This window comes from Osmerus eperlanus, chromosome 3 (assembly GCF_963692335.1).
Source record: "Osmerus eperlanus chromosome 3, fOsmEpe2.1, whole genome shotgun sequence".
Lineage (NCBI taxonomy): Eukaryota > Metazoa > Chordata > Actinopteri > Osmeriformes > Osmeridae > Osmerus > Osmerus eperlanus.
Window position 1 is genome coordinate 2,112,358 of NC_085020.1, and position 12,059 is coordinate 2,124,416.

Here is a 12,059-nt window from a genome sequence, read left to right on the forward strand (position 1 = left end):
GATAAGAGCGTCTGCTAAATGACTAAATGTGAATGTGTCCATTGGGAGAGGTGGGGACATTGGGAGAGGTGGGGAGGTGGGGAGTGAAGGTGACGGCATGCACACACTGCGGAGGACTCTAGGGGGAAATACTGATCGTAATCTGCATGCGGCACAATACATGGAGGAGATTGTATTGTATGTGTGGTTATTATGTCAAGAGATCATACTGCTTGAGTTTCCCTTGGTTTTAAAAGCTGGTACAATTATTTTGTTCAAGTCAATACATGTAATTACGTCAAAAAAGTTAATTCAATGGAACATTTATACTATACATATTTATGGACTAGTTTTAGAATAGAACGGATTATAATAGAATTGAATAGTTGCACTGCCCATTTAGAACCTGATATTTATTTAGTTGCATCAAACAGAATCAAAAACAATAAGACAAATACAACACATACATAATTGGCTGAAGTGAATTTCCTGTGACGTTTTCCCCCAATGCGACGAGGGACTACTTTTCATAAAAAGCCTAATTACTGTGTTCTGACAACACTGGATTACAAAAGAACTTCTCAGTAAACAATCACCTGCTTTCTTTGACAACTGGAACTGGGTGGTCAGCCGCAAGATTTTAGACTTGTTGGCGATTTATCTAATACTTCTACCTAGATGTTATACACAACCATTTGTTAAAAAAAGTCCATTAGTTATGTGTTGTAAGAGTATGAAGTCAAAATGGTGCAATACGTACTGATGCATGAAGCATGATAAATATGGTAGCTAATATGCTCACTAATTCCACAAAATAAATACAGTATGTTCTTTGAAGCAACCAGTACAATATCATCTTAGTATCCATGACATAACTTTTACAGACACGTATTTAGAGATTAACTGTCTCAAAAAGTCTGGACCTTACAATCACTTCGAAGCTGTTCTGATCTCAATTATTATTTTTTTGTTTGAAGCCAAAACCGGAATTACATGTATAAAAAAAAGGTATGTATCTGGGTCCTATGACTAGGACATCTTACAGTCCTCTTTCCCCTTTCCTTTCCCCTTCTTGCTGCTGCTGCTTTTAGATCCTTTCCTAGAAGGCTCATAGTTCTGTACGACTGGCTCCGCTATGTTCTGGATACCTAACCTCTCAGCCTGCAGCCCATCATCGATAGCTTCCACCCCTTCCTCCACCAAAACAGCATGCTCATCATTCTGCACCCCTCCACTTTGTGCACCGTCCTGTTGTCCGATGATCAATCCTGCTCTCTCCTCCGGAATGCTCCCCTGTTCATTCACCTCTCTCACTTCTTCTGGGAAAGCCGCTAGCTGTTCCTGGATCTCTACCTCTGGGCTATGGGCTTCTTGCTTTGAGCTTGGGTGTTCTTCTGGCCCACTGGCCTCCTGCTCTTCCACTACAGTATCTCTCTGTCCTGTTGACTGGTCCTCAGGCTCCCCTTTATTGCGTCTCAGACAAGAGTCAGGATCTTCCTGAGTTAGAAGCTGTGGCATTGTGTCTGACTCTTCACTAACAGCTTTACTTTGGCTTTGCTCCATGTTACAACCGCCAACCTCCTCTGACGTGACCACCTTCTCCGTGTGTACATTTGTTTGGTGAGTTTCAGATTTGTCGTCTGCCGAAATCTCCAAATCCAAGTCGTCGAAGTCAAATGATTGCCCTTTCATATTCTCCTCCTCCTCTTCCTCGCTCTCCAGCATGGGGGGTCTAATCAGCTCGTCGTCCTCTCGCACGTCCTTCCTGGAATCCTCTTGGTCTTCGCTCGAGGATAAACCCAAACGTGTCTCATCCTTCTCGTCGTTGGCGCTTGGAGTGGCAGAACCCTCCAACCCTCCTGAGCTGCTCTGTGTGGTGGCGTGTTCCCCGGCAGCGACACACATCTCCTTCAGTAGCTGGGGGTTCAACACCACACCAGATACATCACCCGATACCTCAGACTCGCTCACGGTCTCATTGAGGCAGCTGCCATCCAGAGATGTCTTGTTATCTGAGCTGTGGCCCTTCTCTGCCTCTGCTTGGACTGTGTTGTCACGTTCGGGGGCATTTTCAGAGTCCCTGTCGCTCCCGTCTGGTTCCTCCTGGGGAAGCCTCTCCAAGACTAGTGTTGCTTTAGCACTGAAATGGTCTGGGCTAACGAGACCATCCTCATCACTTGGGGCTTCCAGTGTTATCTGATCCAGCTCTGGTCTGAGTTTAGGAGATGTTTGAAAGTCAGTTCCTGATTCCTCTTCGAAAGTTTGAAACATCGTCTCTGTGGGGTCAGCATCGGAGACCCTCGAAACATCGTCTTCTTTGACACCTGCTGAAACAGCATTTGCGGACGGCTGAAAGTCCGACTGACATCTGGAGTCAGTGGACGTCTCTGGATCATTTACAACTTCATCATGGCTGCTTGTGTGTTTGGGCTTCTCTGTATGGATGTCAGTTTCGATTGGGGACTCAAATTCCACCTCCTTGTTTTCAGTTTTGGCAGTGATCAACTCACATTTGTCTCCGAGAGCACTGATACTGTCTGGGTGTTTTGACTCATTTGCTTCGTTCATAACCTGAGATGTGGGTTCTGATTGTTCTATTAAAATATCAGTGGTTGCTGGCAATGCTGTCTGGATTATAATCTCTTCCTTGTTGGTTGTGAGTTCTGGTTCCACTTTAGGATCAGTGTTTGGTGTACACTCGGCAACACAACTCATAGTAGAAATACTGCAGTTTGACTCAGAGAATGATGCCTTTGTTCCTGCATCCGGCTTCTCTGGGTCCAGTGTGGGATTTTGCGTGGCTTCCAAAACTGTTTTCTGACCGTTTTCTTGGTCAATCTGAGATTCATTTGGAATTACAGTGGAAGCCTGTTGGGGTTCAACCATTTCAGACGGCTTCTCTCTGCTACCCGAGTCTTCGTTCTCTTTCGTGTTCTTTCCGCCGGTCTTCGCGTCGCCCCCCGGCTTTTCATCGTTCTGAGACTCTCCCCTTTTCTTCTTGTTCTTCTTCTTTTTCTTCTTCTTCCTGCCTGAGGCGTTCCCGCCCTGGGGTTGAGGCTGACTGGAGGTCACGTCTGGTTCCTCCGGGACCTCCACCTCTGCTTTCTCCACCTCCTCTGGAGACCCAGCGTCTGATTGGACCTGCCTCTGACCCGATCCATCAAGGTCATTTCCTGGATTGTTTGATGCTTTTATATTTGTTTTGTCCTCAACTGCAGGGGGCTTCTCTGAGGAGGTTTCTGTTGAACCGTTAACACTTTGGCTGACTGGCTGACTCTCTAAATGATGCACTTTGACCTTCTTAGGGTCATCTTCCCCATCACTCCCCTTAATCTCCCCTGCGTCACCCCTCTCTACGCCTGCGAGTCTGTTTTCTGTTTCCTCTACTTCTAAACTGTGCTCAGGATCTGTCAGAATCACCTGTTCCTCAATGGAGCCGGACCTTTTCACATCTGCAACTGCAAAATCATTACGACCGTCTTTGTTGAGGTCATCTGCAGCTTCACAATCTCGTGAGAGGAAACCCTGCTGTTTCTCTACGGCTGTTTCAGTCCTGGGATCAGCTCCCAGGCCCCGGGGGTCAGGGGGGGTCAGAACCTCCTCTTCCCCCTCTTCCTGCTTCTCTTCTCGCTGCCTGGACCCTGGTGGATCCACCTCCTTATCTCCTCTACCTGCCAACTGCATCTCCCGAGCTTTCCCTGGGAGTGGTAGAGGCCAAAGGGTAAGGGCTGGTGTGGGATCGCAGGTATCTTTCATGTTTATTGTCATAAGAAGCTTGGCCATCATAGCGCGAAAGCATATTAAAAAGACTTGATTGGCCGATAAGAGGGGGAAGAGAAGATAGAGGAGGATAGCACCAGAAAGAGATCTTGATCCCAGAATCACCAGGAGAGCACAGAAGATCCTGCGAGCGAGCTGCGACCTTTAACCTCATGACGTGTTCAGCATTGCCATAAGACAAAGAGAAGTTCAAGACAAATCACAGGTAACTGAGATAAAAAATGATTGAATTATTGTTATCTGAATGAATCAGGAACAAGGCTGAAACCTTGCCTGGAACACTACTTGCAGTATTTAAGTGCAAAGGATGTGAAATAACATGATAATTACCTGAACTCTGACAACAATATCAACCACAGGAACGGACTGTACAACTAAAATCCCCACACTTGAATCAGCATCTCCAGTATGTGACGTGTATTAAACCATGACTGAGTGACGGGTTGATCGGTTCGACGGGGAGCGAGTGAGGATGAACACGAGCAGTGAGAGTGTTAGTAGCAGAGTGAAATGCCAAGCTGCAGGCATGCACAGCTGCAGGCGTGCACAGCTGCAGGCGTGCACAGCTGCAGGCGTGCACAGCTGCAGGCGTGCAAAGCTGCGGAGGTGATTCCGACAGGCAGTCGTGGCGTTCGGAGTGGGCTTACCCAGCACGCTGTTCCCCTCCGAGGGGGTGTGGGGGTCCTGGGCCAGGCGAGAGGCTGGGTCCACACCCTGCGAGCCCTCGCTCGCTGCCTCCACACTCTCTCCATTGGTGGTCAGGTCGGGTCCCAGCACAATCCCATGTTTCTAAGACACACACGCACACACATTGTGATGACAGCCTTCTAGATCCTTCTTTGGTAAACAGAGCCAACGTTAAAACGACTGTGGATTACGAGGTCACGGGGCTCTACTCCTCTGCGCGTCGCCGTGGAGACAAGGGCCCTGCTGAATGGTAAATTACAATTCTGAACAGGCGAAACATCTGTGAAGATGACGATTTCTACGGCGCACACCACCACACTGCTAGGCTAGGCCTCGCTAGGCTAGGCTAGGCTACCTCAGTACCTTTAGAATGTCCTTCAGCTGGACCACCTCATCCCTGAGCTCATCTCGCTCGTTTCGGATCGCGTCTGAATATTCCTTCTGCCGCTCTAGGGCCTGAACGGCACCCCCCGCAGGCAGGGAGGAGGAAGCAGAGGAGGAACAGGAGGAAGAGGAGGAACAGGAGGAAGAGGGAGGAATGAGGTGCACAGAAACAAACAACAGCAGAGATCCTCACTGTGATGCAGGAGCAGGTGTGAGGCCTGCTGGAACTAGGCGTGGCTGTATTCTCTCAATCGTGTTCATACCAACAAGCTAATGGGTTAGCATTCACAGGGCCTACCCCGATCTTTTTATCCTTCCACTCCACTGTCTCCTGGAGGTCAGAGATCTCTCTGTTTAAACCATCCTGCTTCATTCGCAGCTGACGGATCTCCTGAACGCCAGCGGAGAACAGGAAGGAGGAGAAAGCGTGTGAGAGAGAGAGAGATGTAGAAGAAACGGCATGCGAGAGGACAGGAATGTTTGAAAACAAGCTCGGACTCAAGAGTTGGTCCTGGTTGACGGAGTGGGGTGTCCGTAGGTGTGGTTCTCAGCTGCCGTCGTACTCACAGTCAGCATCTCCTCGCTTTGTTTCAGCGTCTCCTTCAGCTCGTTGAACTGGAACTGCAGCACGGCGTGAGCATGCTTCTCCCTCTCGTGCTCCTGGGGGGGGGGGGGGGGGGGCACGGACACAATGAGACAGAAATAAACACAGGCTTTCTCTAGAAACAAGAAAAAAACTGAAGTTATCCTCCACAGTCCAGGCGCTGTCCGAGCGCTCCCTACCTTGACCTTCTCCTCGTACTCCCGACGTGACTCAGCCAGCAGCTCCTCCAGCTCCATGAGCGAGTCCTTCAGCGTGTCCACCTGGTACATCAGGTTGTTCTTCTCATTGTCCAGCTGGGCGTTGGACACCATGGCTTTACGGTACTTCTCCTCTACCTCCACCAGGGCGTCCTGGGGGAGGTGGGGGAGGCATGTTGGATGAGTACAAGCAAGCACAGGTGCATGGGCCCACAGACATACACACACTCACAGACCTAACTCCTTTCGTACACAAACACATCGAAAGGTTTCACAGATAGATAACGTACAAACATCTAAAAGAATGGAGGATAAATCACATTCTACACAAGGGCTTTGACTTGTAGGTTTAAGGTATTGAGGATGAAGAGCAAGGATGTACTGTGATAGTGTGGAGGAGTGGTTCACGACAGCATTCAAATGAAGATCATCCATGCCTGAAAGATCGGCATGCAGGTTTAGTAAAGCTAAGCTACGGTGTATTGTTCAGGAAAGACACATTCAGTAGTCCTACCTAGTTAGTAGCTGGAAGGAGTCATTGCAAAGGGGGGGACTAAAACTAAAACTAGTCTAAAACTGTAATAAACACCATCAGCCCGACTCAATGATATGATTATTCATGATCAAACTGGATGAGCATCTACAGCATACTACCACACCACACAGGGATTTTGAAACACTGGTTGCTGTCAGAGCCTTAGTTTGTGACGGCGTGGTTTGGGGGCAGCTTGGCTGTTGTACCTTGACTTCTTTGAGGTTCTGCATGTACTTGGATTCCACATCCTGTATCTGATCCTTCAGCTCATGAATCTCCTGGGGTACAGAGCGTGTGAAGGGTGAGGCGACAGAGACATGTGCAGCGGCAGTGGGCACAGCTGGAGGGAAACCTCGAGCAACATGACAGGTACAGGAGGAGGAGCGCGGCAGTGTTGATGGTAACAGACAGGTGTGGAGAGCCGGGGAGAGGGGGAGGGGTAGGGAGGCAGGGAGGGAGGGGTAGGGAGGGAGGGAGAGTGGTAGGGAGGGAGGGAGGGAGGGAGGGAGAGAGGGAGGGAGGAGAACGGCTCCTGGAGCCTCACCTTGATCTCTCTTATGGAGACCTCGGTGTCAGCAGCAATGGATATTTCACCACTTCCTCTCCGGGAGGAAGTCCCGCCGAGCGAGGCGAGGGTCGCTGCCGATAGGACGGAAGCTGCTCGAGAACCCTGCAGAGGAGAAGCTGATTGGTTATCAGGAGAAGGGCTCGTACAACGTCTCAGAACGTAGCCTGGCGACTCGCAGGTTTCTCTGCAGAAATCACCACGTACCTTTTCCAGGTAATCTCGATCCTCGCTCTGTAAGGAAGAAGGAAGCAGAGTTAGAACATGGTCGGCATGGTGACGTCAGTCACAAGGAGAAGGACTACAGGGCTTTGAAAGGAAGGGTCAGGAGTTAGTAGTCACGTCTACTTATCACACCCTCACAATGCCATCCTATCACAACCCTGCTGTGAGGTGGGGTGATGGAAGACACGCCCAGTCCAGTGATCCCAGCAGTCAACGCTGGTACAACACACACAAACCTGCTGCTGGACCAGAGCACCAGCATGTGTTTGACAGGATCACAGACAATGTCAGTAGTCATCTAAGCTGTAGTTAGTTTGACATATTATACATCATGCCCACAAATCATCCACTAATTCCATACCATTTGACTAAGGACTGGATTATCTCTACACAGCCTCTAAAGTTAAACTCAGTTACCCTACCCTTCTCAAAGTCCAATTCACACTTATTACACATGTCCTGGGAGCACAACCAGACAAACAGAAGGCTTAGCAGGCCATCACACTCCCCCTTCTGGGGGAAACGGGAGCGCTGATTCCCAGAGGGGCAGAGGAGGGGAGGACACCAAGATCCACAGCTCAGACCAGGCAGCCATACTGGTGCTGTCGTGCCAAAAGCACCCGGCTGCCCAAAAGTTTCCGGCCTGACGTCATAACTGCTTTAGAATGCCAAGACACATCCGTCGCTATGCCGACCTGACATCCTTAAGATAACAGTCCTTTCCCAGTCGGTTAAAATCAGCTAAATACTGTTCTTCTTCCGTTAAAAAGGTACCACCTTGTAGCTTTTAACTGACGGGAAAAGCAAAGCAGACAGTATTTTTTCATTTTTTTTACATATCACAAAAGTGGACAGTATTCCGCTAGCGCGTTAACGGTTTTGACGTCGGGCCGGACTCTCTTCAGCGTGACCCGGCCACTCACGTCTGACAGGCTGGGGATGGACAGCTGGTCCAGGTCTCTTGGCAGGACGCCCCCCGGGGCCGCGCTGCGCAGGAAGCTGGCCACAGAGCTGCCGTCCTCCTGCACCGCCGCCAGGGGGCGCCGATGGAAAAGAAACATTTAGGAGAGCTGCGTCAGCACTTCTACTGACCAGCTCCCAGAACGACCTCACATGCCGACGCAGGGTTGTTGTCACATGGGGCTGGGACAGTGTGTGTGTGTGTGTATATATATATATAAATAATGTGTGTGTATATATAATAAGGTGCCTGTCCTGTATTGTCCTGAATGTATTGTGTTCTGATCAAGTGGTTTTCAAGGGATATCATCCTTTTAAGTATTCTGCTATTGATAACACTTATTATACACTTCCTAAAGCCTTGTGAAATCCCAGACAGATCTAACCCCCCAGACATGCTTGATAGGGACCAGGGTGGAGGTGTGTGACTGGGGAGGGGAGCTCACCACTGGGCTGGCACGGGCAGAGCTGGCCCTGGAGGAAGCCCTGGAGCCTCGATAGCTACTGTACTCTGAGGGCTGGAGAGGACACACACACACACTCGATCAGCTACACTCAGTGACACAAGTCCTGTCGTAAGCAATGTCTCACACACACACTCATGCACAGCAGGCAACAGGAAATGGGGCAGGGGAAAAGGGAATTGGGTCTTGCTATGAGAGTTCCCAGGCGTCAGGACCAGAGTTAATGATGCTGAAGGGTGTTTGTGTGTTCAGTAGCACGTACAGCAGCCATGCTTGGTACCATGCTACTGAGAAGGGAAGATCATCACACACCACAGACGCAGACTGTCATTAGACAACCCCCAGAAACATCTAGAAGACAAGTATGGTCAAGAACACGCACTGCAAAATGTGTAAAAGGCGCTAGGGAGCATGAGAGAGATCCACGCCTCAGTTATGTTGCTGTAAGATCTTCAGACTATATACCACACACACACACACACACACACACACACACACACACACACACACACACACACACACACACACACACACACACACACACACACACACACACACACACACACACACACACACACACACACGTCTGAGAGGCATGAAACAGAGGTTAATGACAAAGTCGATCAGTGAGGCATTCAAGATGCATTTTGAGAAACTCTTCATGCGTTTCAGAGCACACTCGAGTCTAGTGTACCATCACACACACACACACACACACACACACACAGTTTCGATGCTGTGAAAGTCTTACGCGAGAGTTGGAGCCAGTGACCCGCCGAGACACACTGTACAGGCTGTCCTCGTACAAGGAGGCCTGCAGACACACGCGCACACGCACGCACGCACACACACACACCAGATAAGTGAAGTATGAATCAGTATATTTGACTTGAGGACAGGGCCACTCTTTGCTTCTAGATACATGCTCCAATCAAGCAGTCCACACAGTGAGGATAACGTGTAATTGGCCTACTTGTGCCTTTCTGCTCAAACGAGTGAGATGTGTATCTAAGCTACTGAAGGGTGAGATGTGTATCTAAGCAACCGAAGGTGTGTGCACTGCAAGGTCACTAGGGGACGCACTGGTGCAAACTGGGGAACAAGTGAAAATTAAAACATTCAGTGTCGGCTTTAAGGCTCAAACTAAGTGACTGTCAGGTGACTAGGTCCCATTCGTGGAAAACAAGTGTGCATCACAGATATGAATCAGTGGGGGTGGAGAGAGGGCAGGGCCACAGGGCAGGGTGAGAGAGGGCAGGGCCAGAGGGCAGGGTGAGAGAGGGCAGGGCCACAGGGCAGGGTGAGAGAGGGCAGGGCCAGAGGGCAGGGTGAGAGAGGGCAGGGCCACAGGGCAGGGTGAGAGAGGGCAGGGCCAGAGGGCAGGCTGGTGAGGAACACCAACCCTGTGTTTCCGCTGGTAGGAGATCTGACTGAGGAGACCGGAGTACTACAGTAGGTGGGTCAAAAACGACACAGTGTGTCGCATTGAGGACAGAAAACCATAACCAGCATCTGAATCAGGTTATCCAGTTTAAATGTTGTGTGTGTGTGTGTGTGTACAGACCTGGTAGCCATTGTAAGCAGAGCCTTGCTGTCTAGAGGAAGACAGGCCATTGCTGCTGTATAAGTCAGAGGAAGCATAGGCTGCCTGCGATAAGAACAGGAGGAGGAAGGAGGAGGGGGGAGAGAAGAGGGGGGAAGGAAGAGGGGGGAGGGAAGATGAGGAGGGAGGAGAGAAGAGGAGGGAGGGAAGAGGGAGGAGGGAGGGAGGCTTGTTGAGAAAGTAACAGAGCCAGTGAGTGATCAACAGAGTGGCAGGAAATAAAGTGAACTGGAACAGAGCCAGTAACAGCATCAGTCACCCACCGGCTGGAGGTCCAGTCTGGAGGAGCGAGACAACCTGCTGTCATCACTGAGTCTGGAGCTCTGAGAGGGACGGAGAGAAGGAGGGAGAGGAGGAGGGAGAGGAAGAGAAGGAGGGAGAGGATAGAAGGAGAGAAGGAGGGAGAGGAGGAGGGGGAGGATAGAAGGAGAGAAGGAGGGAGAGGAGGAGGGAGAGGAGGAGGGGGAGGATAGAAGGAGAGAAGGAAGGCAGCAGTGCAAGAAGAGGAGAAGAGGGAGAGTGAGTAAAACGGTGAGGAGGAAGAGAGATAAAGAGAGGAGACACACACACACGTGGAAGGACAGGAAGATCACACTCCCAGGAGGACAACACGCTGGCAGGACCCCACACAGCCCTCTGTCTCAACTCACACACCACCACAGACATGCCCCTGCCACCAGGATAGGAGGGAGGGGGACATCAACAAGAGGGAGGAAGGGGAGAGGGGTTGTCATAGCACCCACCGTCAAGTCTAGTTTGGATGAGCGAGTCACCCTAGTGTCGTCACGAGACATCCTGCTGTCATCACTGAGTCTGGAGCTCTGGTCACCAGAGGAGGAGAGGGAAGGAGAGGATGAGGAGAGAGGATGAGGAGTGAGAGGATGAGGAGAGAGGAGGCCAGAGGATGAGGAGAGAGAGGATGAGGAGAGAGAGGATGAGGAGAGAGAGGATGAGGAGAGAGGAGGCCAGAGGATGAGGAGAGGATGAGGAGAGATGATGAGGACAGGGATGAACAGATATGCATCTCCACTACGTCACACCATCCAAACTGATCTGCAGATGCAGGCGAGACCCGCACTGAAAATAACGACCATGTGAGACTCCATACAGCAAGGACACGCTGCGAGACAGAGCACGTCCACACAGCAGACACACTACTGACCCTGCTGGATACGGCACTGTAACCATCGTCATAGCCGTTGCTCTGTGAGGGTCAGAGAACAAGCACGAATCAGTGAAAGGTAGTGTTGTGTGGGTGTGGGGGGGCGGGGGTTCTGTGAGAGCGCACTTTGAAACATCCCTTCCTCTGTTTACATACATCTTTGTCTTTGTGTTTGTGTTTCTTCTTCTTCTTTGACTTCTTCTGAGAATACGAGGAGGAGCCCTAGAAGGAGGAGGAGGGAGGACGGGGAGAAGAGAGGAGGACAGGAGGAGGAGGGAGGAGGAGAATAGGGGAGGAGGAGAGGACAGGAGGAGGAGGGAGGAGGGGAGAAGAGGGGAGGACAGGAGGAGGAGGGAGGAGGGGAGAAGAGGGGAGGACAGGAGGAGGAGGGAGGGGGGGAGGAGGAGGAGAGGACAGGAGGAGGAGGGAGGAGGGGAGAAGAGGGGAGGACAGGAGGAGGGGAAGAGGGGAGGAGGAGAAGAGGGGAGGACAGGAGGAGGGGAGGTGGAGAAGGTTGGAGGACAGCAGAATAAAGATGTTTGCCAGTCTTCACCAGAGAGATTGGTGGGTGATCCAAACCACATGCAGCTAGCAGCTGTACCTACAGCCCCCTCTTGCCCCTATGCCTGCTAGCATGTTAAAGATAACACTAAGTACAACACACACACACACACACACCTGTTACTGACCTGGTTAGCACACGCACAGTCAGACATTCACCACACAACACTCTCTGGTCAGGACAAACTGTACGTACAGAACAACAACTACTACCTCAGAACGATCCTTTTTCAGTTGTAAACCGAAGGCTCTCCCAATTATGGGCTGGCTGGACGGTTTGCGTCAAACCTTAATCGTTCCCTTCATGCGCCACTATTTTCCAGTGATTACAAATCACAGTAATTTCTGCTTTC

The 12,059-nt window shown here is 50.6% G+C and overlaps 1 protein-coding gene across 14 annotated transcripts in view; it reads right to left on the reverse strand.

Moving 5' to 3' along the window:
• Positions 1–12,059, reverse strand: part of lrrfip1a (leucine rich repeat (in FLII) interacting protein 1a) — a 45,049-nt gene that overhangs the window by 2,666 nt on the left and 30,324 nt on the right. For 3 of the 14 annotated variants that reach the window (XM_062456411.1, XM_062456410.1, XM_062456409.1), the window contains 9 exons: positions 6,939–6,965; positions 6,711–6,836; positions 6,373–6,444; positions 5,614–5,784; positions 5,398–5,490; positions 5,129–5,221; positions 4,810–4,902; positions 4,407–4,548; positions 372–3,677 (listed from right to left, as the gene is read on the reverse strand). In XM_062456411.1, the coding sequence (XP_062312395.1) occupies positions 1,009–3,677; positions 4,407–4,548; positions 4,810–4,902; positions 5,129–5,221; positions 5,398–5,490; positions 5,614–5,784; positions 6,373–6,444; positions 6,711–6,836; positions 6,939–6,965 (3,486 nt within the window). In that variant the 3' untranslated portion in view covers positions 372–1,008. Of the gene's footprint in view, positions 1–371; positions 3,678–4,406; positions 4,549–4,809; positions 4,903–5,128; positions 5,222–5,397; positions 5,491–5,613; positions 5,785–6,372; positions 6,445–6,710; positions 6,837–6,938; positions 6,966–7,879; positions 7,979–8,362; positions 8,435–9,131; positions 9,195–9,782; positions 9,828–9,944; positions 10,029–10,246; positions 10,307–10,726; positions 10,805–11,145; positions 11,188–11,301; positions 11,368–12,059 lie in introns of those variants that run through there. The other 11 variants (XM_062456405.1, XM_062456400.1, XM_062456412.1 and 8 more) reach the window with 10 other exon arrangements.